At 48.7% G+C, this 13,339-nt stretch overlaps 2 protein-coding genes across 4 annotated transcripts in view; one reads left to right on the forward strand and one right to left on the reverse strand.

Moving 5' to 3' along the window:
• The window catches only part of ATP6V0A4 (ATPase, H+ transporting, lysosomal V0 subunit a4), a 63,801-nt gene extending 55,872 nt beyond the window's left edge, over window positions 1-7,929 (reverse strand). Inside the window, exon 1 of one of the 3 annotated variants that reach the window (XM_005874983.2) lies at window positions 7,852-7,929. The gene's annotated coding sequence lies outside the window, so the exon portion shown is untranslated. Of the gene's footprint in view, window positions 1-6,977; window positions 7,211-7,851 lie in introns of those variants that run through there. The other 2 variants (XM_005874985.2, XM_005874984.2) reach the window with 2 other exon arrangements.
• Window positions 7,855-12,935, forward strand: TMEM213 (transmembrane protein 213). The gene is made up of 3 exons (XM_005874982.2): window positions 7,855-8,036; window positions 11,704-11,775; window positions 12,618-12,935. Exons 1-3 carry the CDS (start codon window positions 7,964-7,966, stop codon window positions 12,785-12,787), a joined length of 315 nt encoding a protein of 104 aa, XP_005875044.1. The 5' UTR covers window positions 7,855-7,963; the 3' UTR covers window positions 12,788-12,935.
• Window positions 12,936-13,339: the final 404 nt, after the last annotated feature.

The following is a 13,339-nucleotide window of genomic DNA, read 5'->3' on the forward strand; positions in this document are numbered from 1 at the left end:
GGCCCTGCTCTGTGTGTGACAGGGGGGAGCTCCCCAACCCCCTGATCGACCCTGCTCTGTGTGTGACAGGGTACTGAGCCCCAACCCCGCTGATGGGCCCTGCTCTGTGAGTGACAGGGGGCAGCGCTCCAACCCCCTGATCGGCCCTGCTCTTTGCGTGACAGGGGGTGGCGCCGCAACCTCCCCATCGACCCTGCCTTGAGTGTGACAGGGGGCGGGGCCCCAACCCCCCAATCGGCCCTACCCTGAGCGTGACTGAGGGTGGCATCGCAACCTCCCAATCCGCCCTGCTCTGTGCATGACAGGGGGCGGCGCCCCAACTCCCCAATCAGCCCTGCTCTGAGCCCGACCAGGGGCTGCACCTAGGTATTGGGCCTGCCCTCTGCCACCCGGGAGCAGGCCTAAGCCAGCAGGTCGTTATCTCCCGAGGGGTCCCAGACTGCGAGAGGACACAGGCCGGGCTGAGGGACCCCCCTCCCCGCCGAGTGCACAAATTTTTGTGCACTGGGCCTCTAGTTTATTATAAAAGGAAATAACTCAGCAACAGCCAGGTGCCAGTGATGCATAGGGCAAGGTATGGGGAGGGGCCACACAGGTGCCATGCCTTCTCCAGGCTTGCTGCTCTCCCACCACCTTCCTGTGCTCACCAACTCAGAAGCTCTCCAAATCCCACCCATCCTTTTAGGTTTTTTGGAGACTTCATTACATAGGCATGATTGATTAAATCATTGGCCATTGGTGATTGATTCCACCTCCAGCCCCACTCCTCTTTTCTCCTCTCCCCAGAGGTCAGGGGATGGGACTGAAAGTTCCAATGATGTGGTTGGTTTCACTGGCAACCAGTCCCCATCCTTAGGTGCAGTCTAAAAGTCACCTTATTAACATAACAAAAGACACCTTTGTCAGCTCTCAACACTTTGGAAATTCTAAGGGTTGTAGGAGCTCTGTGCCAGAAACAGTGCAAAGACCAAATACATAGTTCTTATCTGTATATATAAAAGCCCAGTGACTGGAACGGCAGGACCAGAACCGGAACGACCGGTGGCTATGATGCACACTGCGACAGCCAACCAACCTGATCCGCCCCCGCCCCCGATCAGCCCCCAACACCCAGATCGGGGGTGGGGCTGGCCGGCCAACTGCTGTGGCCTCTCCCCCCACCAGTCCGGACCAATGGACCCCCATCGGGGCGGCTGGTCAGACCCTACCCATGCACAAATTCATGCACCGGGCCTCTAGTTATTAATAAGTCAACAGCACAATGACTTTTAAAAGAAGGTTCGCCCTAGCCGGCTTGGCTCAGTGGATAAAGCGTCAGCCTGCGGACTGAAGTGTCCCAGGTTTGATTCCCACTAAGGGCACATGCCTGGGTTGTGGGCTCAGTCCCCAGTGGGGGGCGTGCAGGAGGCAGCCGATCAATGATTCTCTCATTATTGATGTTTCTATCTCTCTCCCCTTCTCCCTTCCTCTCTGAAACCAATAAAGAAATATATTTAAATAAATAAATACATAAATAAGTAAATAAAAGAAGGTTCAATGCACCAGGAAGGCTTTGAATCTTCTATATTTTCCTGTTTGTTTTTAAATTTGGTCCACTTATTCTATTGACTACTAATTAGAAAACCTCCATATATTTGGAAATTAAGAAATACACCTTTGAGAAGATGAGAGGGAATGAGATCCAGGGCCCAAGTAGAAGATGGGCTTAGCCATGAGGAAGTCCCATTCTTCTTGTTAACCCACCTCAATCCAGGCAGTGGTCCCAGCGCCCCCTAGTGCAATATGGGTTAAGTGCAAGCTGAATGAATAACTCTGGGACCTATTCAGAAATGGTTCCAAATGGTGGGCTCCAAGCCTTGTTCACTTCATTACCTTCATCAACCCTATGGCATGATCCCCAAGTTGGACTCTGTGTAGCTTTCCATTTGTCTTACAGGGGTGCTCCTCATCCTCTCCAAATTATAGACCCATAACTGAGTGGCAGCAAGTGAGGTTAACCTCCGCCACCAACTAACTGTGGCTCAGGTGAGGTCTAGATGTTTCAGTCCCACAGTAACTAGAGACTGACATTGTTTTGTGAAATAAAAGCCATGTGCAGGAAGAGCCATGGACCCCCATCTCTGCGTGAAAGTGAGGAAATAGCAGGCACAGTGTGGTTAGGGCCATGATTCCCCTCAGGGTGGCTTCACTGGAAATGCAAGCTCCAAGTTCAAGGCCAGTGGTCTCTTCCCAACGATGGAGAGGCAGGAGAAGGGCCTATCAGAATCACAAGGGAGGTTTCCTCATCATAAAGTATTCTTCCCATAGACAGAGGCCATTCCAGGTTGCTGGCTTTCAATCTTTTAGCTCAGGAAACACGCGGCCCCCTCCTCTTCTTTTTCACATGAAATTATAGCAGGCAAAAACAGATAAAACTGAAACCAGTGAAGGCCCTGGAGCCCCATGCTCTTGGCTAACCCAACCACCACCATGGAGCCTGGCCACAGACATTTTAGCCTGAACTTTTTAAAAGTATGTGTAACCAAACACCTATCTCAACCATTTAAAAAAAAAAAAAGTCTTGAGAAAGTTCCTGCAGAATGTCTGGCTCAGAGCAAGGCAACTTCCTGGTACACCTTCCAAAGCAAACCTGATATAAAATGTATCCAGAGTTCTTGGGTGGGGTAACCCGCTGCGTGGAGCTATTAACTATAGACCGATATTTTTAAATCCTATATAATAAAAGCTTAATATGCTAAGTGTCCAGTTGTCTGGTCATCCGTTCAACCAATCAAAGCATAATATGCTAATGATATGCAAAGGCTGCTCAACCGCTCGCTATGATCTGCACTGACCACCAGGGGGCAGAAGCTCTAACCAGTAGGTTAGCTTGCTGCTGGGGTCCGGCCGATCAGGACTGAGCAAGATGGGCCAGACACGCCCTGGAGCCCTCCCACGGTCCCTCCCCAGCTGGCCAACCTCCCTCATCCCTCCCCGGCCCCAACTGTGCACTGGTGGGGTCCTTCGGCCTGGCCTGTGCCCTCTTGCAATCCGGGATCCCTAGGGGGATGTCGGAGAGCTGGTTTCAGCCCAATCACGCAAGCCAGGCCAAGGGACCCCACTGGTGCACGAATTCTTGTACCGGGCCTCTAGTAGTGAATAATGGTGACACTTGTAAAATAGTTACCATGCAGCCCTTGCTTTGGGAATTCAAGTCCATCCTGTTGTAGAATAATAAAATCCTTTGATCTGTAAAGAAAATGCTTAGCTTTTTAAAAATCCTCACTCAAGGGTATGTTTTTATTGATTTTAGAGGGAAAGGAAGGGAGAGTGAGAGAGAAAGAAAGGAGAAAAAGACAGACTATTATCTTTGCCCTCTACATGCACCATATCCTGAATTTTTTCCACTGGTATGATTTAACATGATGCTGTCAACTAAGATAGGTGAACACTATTCAAACCATCATCGTAACAACCCTGGGCAGGACCATTTTACATCTTTTTTTTTTTTTAATATGTCTTTATTGATTTCAGAGAGGAAGGGAGAGGGAGAGAGAGATAGAAACATCAATGATGAGAAAATAATTGATCAGCTACCTGCTGCATGCCCCACACTGGGGATTGAGCCCACAACCTGGACATGTGCCCTGACCTGAAATTGAACCGTGACCTCCTGGTTCATAGGTCGATACTCAACCACTGAGCCACGCCGGCCGGGCCTTTTTAAATCTTTGTGTGTCCCAGGCTCTTATCACTTTAGAGGAACACTCTCTGCTCACATCAAACATATTCAAAGGCACCCAACAGCCTACATGAAACTCTTTCTGTTTAAATGACTTGCATAGCTTTGATTGCACAGTTTTGTTCATATCTTGGATCTGAGAACATTTTTTCAGGGCTCAAACATTTTTGACTCTTGAAAATCTCAGAGACCCCACACACTGCTGTGATCTCCAGCGCCTACTGGATAAATTACCCCAGTCTACGAAGCTTCCTGAGAGGGTTCCTGGGAGGAAAATGTCAAGAAGCATGTTCATCCTGTTAAGTAATGCCATCTCTGGGGGGACCCAGGGGGAACTTCCCCTCTGATTCTGGTATCAAGGGCACTGTGCTTCTCCTGTTGTTTTGGTCTTGTGAGCCCATGAATCACAGACGTGACCATGTGACCCTCTTCCCACTGGCCACCAGAAAGCTCAGAGAACAAGCCTGCCATTCTGTGCCCTAAACTTGCTCATGGATCCTCCTCATAGCTCCTATCCTAACTTTCTCTGTGCCTCATTTCTTCTCATTTATTTTAAATGTATTTCACCGAGCTTCATTAATGATATGTATGCTTCCTTAAACCCTTTTGGACCAAGACAGGATATAAACAACTCAACACATAAATAGCATTATTTCCCCCCTAAAAGTGCCTGTCTTGCATATTTTCTATTTGTGATGACCCTTCTACTAAAGTGGCGTGAACATTGACTGCACACTTACCATTGGCTAGCGCTACGGGAAGCACTTGACATGGATAACAACTCCTGAGATGGGTGCCTCTTCCTATTGAGACAGGATAGTAAGAAGCTAGGAAAACTCCTTGGCAAGTAGAAAGGGAACACTGAGATAGATAGCTGAGCAAACCGGCTGAGCAACTTATAGCCAAGTACAGAAAGACACCAGGGCAGAAAGTCCCGGATGCCTAGCAACAGGCAAACCTAGTGCGGGACCTTCCTCCCCTGGCAAATCGTTGGTCAAGCAGTTTAGACCCCCTGACCTTTCCTCCCTAGAGATAACATCTAGGCCTCAGTTGTATTTCAACTTCAGGCCCAGAAAAGCAGCAAAGCCAGACAGGAGACACCAGGATCATCTGCAATGACTAATGACCCCCTGACCTGGCATTGCCCAATCAGTAGAGACCATGACCCTGAAAGGACACACCTGGAAGAGCTGATGATTCTATTGAGATCTCCCTTAAGCCCTCCCCTAAACTCCCAGCCTTTAGACACCCTCAAACCCAAGGTCCCAGCGCCCTTTCTCCCTCCCTGGAGCACACCCTCACCTTTCCCTCCCCCTCTGCTTCCCCCACAGGCGTGCATCTCCTAAACTCTAACGGACCCCATGAGACTTGCCACCAGGGAGCAATGGGCAGCTATGGCTTGTCCCAGGTTAACCCCCTGAACCCGTCCCCAAGGCCCGTTTTCTCTGACTCTCCAGTGAGCTGACAGCAGCCCCACCCTGGCTTGCTTCTTCCCCATCTTTGCAGCGGTTCTCAACCTGTGGGTCGCGACCCCTTTGGCGGTTGAACGACCCTTTCACAGGGGTCGCCTAAGACCATCCTGCATATCAGATATTTACATTACGATTCATAACAGTAGCAACATTACAGTTATGAAGTAGCAACGAAAATAATTTTATGGTTGGGTCACAACATGAGGAACTGTATTTAAAGGGCCAGAAGGTTGAGAACCACTGTTTTAGAGAGTCAAAGCAGCCCTGCCTAGTCTCTTTCCTGCTGCTTCTTCTATCCTAAGCCCTTCCTTGTTTCACTGTCCCCGGTTTTAACAAACATGCTCTCAAAATCACCTGCACTCCTATTGTGAAACCTGTCCTGCACGAAGTCAAGAACGCACACACTACCCGCTGGGCCTGGTCCCCTAACACTATTACTTTTCAGATCAAGAACCCAAGGCTTGGATGTATGATGTCACTTCCCAGGGCCACTCCGACAGAGGCAGGGCTGGAATTCCACCCTGGACGGGACTCATGACCACTGCTTCACCCCAGATGGAAACCTTGCTTTCATCCTGATGGCCTTATCCTGGATTCCCTTCTGTTGATTTAGCCTCCAAAGTGCCTCTTGATTCTGTTCCCCTCTCCTCTATCCTCAGCCCAGCCTCTATTTCAGGGCCCTCTTTTTGTTGTTAATCCTCACCCAAGGATATTTTTCCCATTGATATTTAGAGAGAATGGGAGGAAGTGAGGGAGGGAGAGAGAGAGAAACATTGATGTGAGAGAGACACATCTATCAGTTGCTCCATGTGCCCCAACTGGGGCTGGGGATGAAACCTGCAACCCAGGTACATGTTCTTGACTGGGAATCAAGCCCAAGACCCTTCAGTGCCAAGGCTGACACTCTAACCACTGAGCAACACCGGCCAGGGCAGGGCCCTTTTTGATCTGCTGGGATTTTTGCAATAGCTTCTTAGAAGATCTCTCTGAATCCAGGCCTGGCCTCTGTGAATCTATTATCTGTGCCTCTGAAGTACAAAGGTGGCCACAAGATCCTGATAGGGTGTCCCAGGTGTAAGGCAGAGTCCAGTTTCCTTTGTCTACCATGCAGGGCCATTACAATCTGTCCCTGGTCTAACCAGACGCACCATGGCGAAGCGAACCCCATGCTCCCAGGACAGTCATTACTCCCCAACAAGGGTCACATGTGCATTCCTCGGCGGCCGGGTACATAGTCCCCTCCTTCCTGACCTGGTAAACTCCACATCTCTCCCATTTCAAGTCAAAACCTCATCTCCATTGTGAAATATTCTCTCAGTCTCCTGGTCTCCAACCTTCCTCCATGAATCCCCATCTGCAGAGACCGCCTCACCATTTATTATGTGTGTCCTTGTTTATTTGTCCATGTCCCTTACCGGGCCCTGAGCTCCTGAAGGACAGAGACTGTGTTGCCTTACCCACTTTGGAACCCCCCCACCCCCATCCCTAGGGCCCAGCACACAGCAGCTACTCGATAATTGTTGAATGTTCAACCAAAGCAGTAGGTCTAAACTGGATTTCTGTGCACGGCCAGAAAATTAGCCTCCCTACAGCACTTCTGCCCCCAACCCCTAAAGCCGAAAATATAGATCTACCACTAATCTGCAGCTTTAGGCAAATTTTTAAAAAGCGCCTCCTCTAGGATACCCAGCCCAAATGTCACTTCCTCTGTGCCTCTCGGGCATTTAGCGCCTTGCTGTTTCCTAGCCCCCTGCCTGGGGAAGGCACCCATATTTGAATCTTACCGTATTACATCTCAGTTCTTTCTTCACCGCTTGGTCTCACTGCAGTGAAAGTAGGGATCCTGTCTTAGCCACCTTTGAGTCTCAGATGCCCAGGATGATGCTTTTCAAAGCCATGGTGGGTTTTCAGAACAGGTTTTAGACTGAAGCCAGAGCTCCAATCCAGTTACTCCTCAGTTCACATCTTCACAGAGCCTCCCATCTGCCTCATGATTGCTTCAAACTCCCAGCCAGGCGCGCCAGGTGCTCAGCCTCACAGCTCTCCAGTCACACACCCCCCCCCCCCCCCACACACACACACACACTTCCTCCTCCTCAGGTCGCCTACACTCATCTGTGCTGTGGGCAGAGTGGGCTTCTGAGCATCTCTTACCGCTGGGTCTTTGCTCACCTGTCCCTCTGCCTACAATGCCCTCTTTGCTTGTCAAAATTCTATGCATCCTTCAAGGCCAACTCAAATGCCATCTTCTGCACGAAGCATCCCACCCGAGATGTGGCCTCATGCTGCTGAGATCCAAAGTACTTTGTCCTTCCCGGGTCATTCCTGAAGCAGTGCTCTGTGTTTGAATGATGTGTGGATACTTAAAAGCGTGTTGGGGGTTGTTATTACCAGACTTTAGTTCAGTGCACACAGTAAGAGCTCAGTAAATCCCGGGCGAAACAGAATAGGGAATCCAGCACTACACCTGCACAGGGACGAGGCAGCAAACTCATGCTCTGGGACCCAGCAGGACACAGACCGCATAAATCGCCCCTCCCTTCTTGCCCCAGCCAACAGAGCTTGGCTTCCCTTCTAGAGAGGTAAGAGAAAGGTGTGACAGCTGAACTTCCTTTGCTCCACCCTCTTTCTTTTCCCAAAAATAGAGTAGAAATTCACCTCTGACGGCCTTGTTTTCAAGCTCCTGCCGGACAGGACACACACAGGCACATGCCCCCGGCACTCAGCACACCTCCACTGCGCTGGCCCCACAGAAGCCTCTCTCTCCAGCATGAAGCCTGCGCCCCCGGCTGCCCTGGTCCTCAGCCTGGTCTTCGCCTCCTTCCAATCGGCTTGCTTGGCAGGTGGGACTGTGAGCTTTATTCTTGGCCAGGCTGGGAAGGGGTAGGGAGGGGGAGGGGGAAAGGAAGGAGGAGTATTCCTCGGCCAGGGCTGGTCCTGCACAAAGAGGAAACAATCCTTTCTCATCTGAAGGATTGGGCAGAGGTGGGGTGGGGGTGTCTTAAATGTACGCCTGTCCTCAGCTAGGCCAGGAGCCGCCACCTCTGTTGACCTTTACCACAAAGAACAGAGGAAAAGCAATACACAGAGCCTCTCCCAGCAGGGGACCAAATGAGCCTAAAATGGCATCTTTTGGGTGCAGTTTCTCAGTGGCTCCTTCTCAGAGCCCGGGGCTGCTGAGCTTGGCAATGCTCCCTTTGCACTGACCCTCCCCTCCCCTAAGGTCCTCTGACCCTCTCCTGACCCTGTGCTTTCTTTGCAACTTTCACAAAACCTGAATGCATGAAAGCTGCCAAACTCAGTCTACCATTTTCCTGTCTCCCCAGGACACGGGACACGGGAGATGTTGGGTTAGTGCCTTGTGGAGGCTGGAGGGGTTGAGGCCATCCCGTCAGGGTGTCCCAGGCTGGGCTCTGAGCCTCATGCAGAGGCCGCCCTGACATTCCCACGCTCCTGACTTTTGCCTCTGGCTTTGATCTTGCTCCTCAACTCCCCAGGACACAGTCTGCACTGTTCCCTGAGTCTGTCTCTATTAGTCTGTCTCAAAACCAACCCTCACCATCCCTACCCCCACCCCTCCCCCACTCCCCCCCACCCCCCCACATCCTTCCTCCCCTTCAACCTGCATCTGCCTCTCTCATCCTCACAGACTCTCCTGTGGAGGTCCAGAGAGTGTGGGCTCTCAAAGCCTGTGAGCCTCAACGCTGCTTTGTACCTACCAGCTGTGTGACCTTGAGCAAATTACTTACCCTTTCTGTGCTCCAGTTTCTCTATTATAACATGGGGATAATCCTAGTGCTTACATATCGGGTTGTTGTAAAGATGAAATGAGGTGACTGTAGGTAAATACCTTTGAACAAATTAACTCATGGTAAACACTTAATGAACGTTAGCACATTCATTGCCCAGTATAACCCCTCCCCTAATAAAAGTGTTCCGTGCCTTTCTGTTTATCCTCACAGTGCCTTGTTTAGGATGGGGCCTCAAAGAAACTTGACAAATTTAACTGCACTGAAGCGTTGGGTCTTCCCAGCAGCCTTTACTTGGGAAGTGACCCCAACTGCGACCAGTCCCTGGTTGGCTCTCCTTATGAGGGTGATATTTAAATTCGTAGGGGGTAGGGGAAGGCAGGAGAGGATAAAGGGGGGATAAATGGTGACAGAGACATGACTTGGGATGGGGAGCACACAGTACAATATACAAATGATGTATTATCGAATGGTATGCCTGAAACCTATATAATTTTATTAACCAATGTAACCCCAATGCATTCAATAAAAAATAAATGGAAACAATTCTTAGGAACTTCTAACTAGGCTAGCCAGTGTGAGCCATATAAAATTGCTGAACAATTCCTCACCTACATAAATGGCAATTACATATGGTTTCACCTAATACTAGCATCCAACTTACTAGGTTTTTTCCACTCACTTGTTCTTAGACAGGGACCACTTCCATTCTAGGGTAGAGGGGAGGTGAAGGTCAGGGCCAAGGAATTTATTTCTGTTATAAGGGACATTAAAATGTTGAGGGATCAATTTCTCCAAAACAAATAAAGACCAAGCTCTAAGCCATTTAGCTGTAAATAATTTACAGTAACAATCAGATTGCATCAAGGTAATTACTACACTTTGGGCAGGACACTGAAGCGGCTTGGGGGTGGGTGGCATAAAATTAGTCTGAGCAGGAATTCTGTGGCTTTGGCTGGTCAAGAAGTTTCCTCCTAACCTCTCCTGCTATGTGACACCAAGCACCTTTGAAGGACATGCTGACCTGGTGGGGGCCTTGAGCGTTTCCAAACCAGTTTCATGTCTTTGCATTCCCAAGAAGCAGACTGAACAGCAATGTAGTTTCCAGACAGTCTCCAAAATTGGTCTCTTGGTCTTGTTCTACCTAGATTAGCACTAACAGAACTTTTTTTTTGCTGATGGAAAGTCTGTATATCTGTGCTGTGCTTCCATTATGGTAGCTACTAGCCACATTTGGGAATTGAGCACTTGAAATGTAGTTTATCTGACCAAGAAGCTGAACTTTTAATTTAATTGTTTAAACCAGCCGTGGGCAAACTACGGCCCACGGGCCGCATCCGGCCCGTTTGAAATGAATAAAACTAAAAAAAAAAAAAAAAAAGACCGTACCCTTTTATGTAATGATGTTTACTTTGAATTTATATTAGTTCACACAAACACTCCATCCATGCTTTTGTTCCGGCCCTCCGGTCCAGTTTAAGAACCCATTGTGGCCCTCGAGTCAAAAAGTTTGCCCACCCCTGGTTTAAACGTTTAAATAGTCACCAGTGGCGGCCGTGTGGGACTGAACGGATGGATCCTCTCTCCTCTTATGCTGTTGTGAGAGGGAGTGTGGGCAATGGGTTTTCTTCCTTGGAGAACCTTATGTTCATCTTCATAACCCCAGCTCACCCCCCAAACTCTGATACAACTGTAAGAATTCCTGCTGAAATTCTCTTTATCATTGGGCTCTCTGCTTCTTAATCAAGGGACAATTTGAAGTGCTACATATTCTAGCAACCTCTAGATTTGCTTATATGGTGTTTAATTTTTTTTTTTCCTGATAACACTTCCATGTCTTGCTGAGTAATACCAGTATCTTTGTCAGAAATCAAGGTCAGATTTCAATGTCTATTTGTTCAAGAGTTTTAATATATTTTGATTGATTTCAGAGAGAGGAAGGGAGGAGAGATAGAAACATCAGTGGTGAGATAATCATTGATTGCCTACTGCATTGCCCGTCCCCCTGCCCCACCCCCCCCGATATCGAGCCCACAACTTGGGCATGTACCCTGACCACAAATCTAACCATGACTCTGGGTTCATAGGTCAATGCTCAACCACTGTACCACACAAGCCAGGCTGTTCAAAGTTTTGGAGGGAATTAAAGGTAGTTATGGAAAGATGCTTCCGATTTTTAAATAAGTTTGTTACCATATATTAGAAAAAACATTTTCTATGTATCTATTTGCATAGAAAGCAGCTAATTAGATAGAGTGTTTGGGAAGCTGTAGATGGCAGGCCCTGGGTAAGGGACAATGCGAGATGGAAATAAAGCATCTCTGAATGAGAAGAGAGCACGATAGGAAAAAGGGGAGTATTTGTTCGCTAGGGCTGACACAACAAAGAAGTCCACGGGCAAGGTGTCTGCAGGGCTGGTTTCTCCTGAGGCCTCCCTCCTGTGTCCTCACGTGGTTTTCCTCTGCTTGCACATCCCTGTGTCTCTCCTCTTCTTATAAGGACCCCAGTCATACTGGATTAGGGCCCACACATATGGCCCCATTTCATGTTAGAAAGACCTCTTTAAAGGTTTTATTTCCAGATGCATTCATTACTGGGGGATTAGGACTTCAACATCTGAATTTGGGGGAGGGGGGAGCCACAATTTAGTCCATAACAAGGAGTTAGCTTTGCTGCATGACGTCTAGACTGGAACGTCTATAATCCTTTCACAGTACTCACTACTAATTTACTCAGACTGTCTTCTGCCTTTTTTTCCCAGAAGCAAGCAGTGGCAACAACTCAACCTTGACCAACCACCACCCAGATCCTGAGACCCTGGAACAGTGCCACAGTAAGCGTCTGCCAGCTGCCCCAACCAGAGCTGGCCCTGGGTCTGGGAGGGAAACATAAGCCTCCTGGCTTCTGTTCATTGGTGTGGGGTGGCTGAGTGTCGGCCTGGCCTCGCTGGGTGCTGATGTGGTTTGTTCACAGCCTCCAGAACTGTTTGCAGAGTCCGTCCAAAAGCTATCTTGGCCTTGACCCCCATCGAAGCTCACAACCTTTGGTACAGATAGCTTTAATGACCCATCCCCATGACAGGAGCCAAAGATGCCCTGAGTTCAAAGACGTGTAGATGTTTGCCAGTGGAAAGACCACAAAACTCGGCTCGAAGCTCCCAAGGCAGGAGCTTCATTTTCATACCCTTTGCATATTTCTGTTCTTCTCTACTTGAATACCTCCAGCCACAAGGAGGGCAGTACTTCATAAAGCAACCACTATTGCAGATGTCTAATTAACAAAGTCTTGCAATATATTCTAAGTCTGGCTTCCTTTAATCTGCCCTCATTGAATGACCAAATGTGTTTGTTCACTTCTGGACACTTACAGAGAAGAATAATAGGCAAGAATGTGTAGAGGTTAAGAACACAGCTTTGGAGTCCTGCAGACTTGGGTTTGAGTTCTAGTTCTGCCAACCCATGACCTTGGGCAAGTTACAGCCTGAGATTCTTCATGTAAAATGGGACTAACAACCACACCTATCACTTTACGAGGAATAAATAAGGTAACATGTGTAGAACATTTAGCATAGCACGTGGCATATTTTCATGAAGGTCAACTATTGTATTATTATTGCCTTGTTGTTATGACTATTAGAGATGGGGCGGGCTGGTGTGATGCTCTCTCTTCCCCCAGATGTGGACTTCTGCCAACAAGCATCCCAGTGCTGCCACACTGGAGTGGATGAGTACGGCTGGATCGCGGCTGCTGTTGGCTGGAGTCTCTGGTTTCTCACCCTCATCCTGCTCTGTGTGGATAAACTGACGAAGTTAACTCCAGATGAGCCCAAGGACTTGCAAGCATGAGACGCAGAATCAGAGCCCCAAGAATGTCAGCCACCACCCAGTTGTGGCTAATAGCAGGCACGGAGTAGCGCCAATGTGGTTTCTAGTAAAGTCATTTTCACCTTTAAACTTCAGTTACTTTTTAAAGGGAAGGAAGACAGAAAGGGGCTCCAAATAAGGGAATGCCAGTGCTGCTAATTCCAAGAGGCAGGTGGGCCTCTGAGCTCCGATAACCTCCTTTCTCCAGATAGCCTCGATGGGATTACTTCTGTTTTAACCATGCCGTTCTTCTGGGCTCCAAGGTGGAGCACCAGAAACATAAGACTTGATCTTTTAGTCAACACATTTGAAATTAAACTCATAACCTTCTCACCAAACAGAGGTCGTTGTCATCTGTCCTCATTTCAGTCAAGGGCATCTCTGTCACTTCAAAATGTAAGGATCACCATCGACACCCCCAAAGTCCTCACCCCCATGTCCAGTGCTTCCCCAGCTCTGTTCTCACCCCCATGACTATTCCTTCCAAGGCTAACCTGTCCCATCCTCCCTGCCAGCAGCCTGCTTCTGGCCCTC

This window comes from Myotis brandtii, unplaced genomic scaffold, assembly GCF_000412655.1.
Source record: "Myotis brandtii unplaced genomic scaffold, ASM41265v1 scaffold455, whole genome shotgun sequence".
NCBI lineage: Eukaryota > Metazoa > Chordata > Mammalia > Chiroptera > Vespertilionidae > Myotis > Myotis brandtii.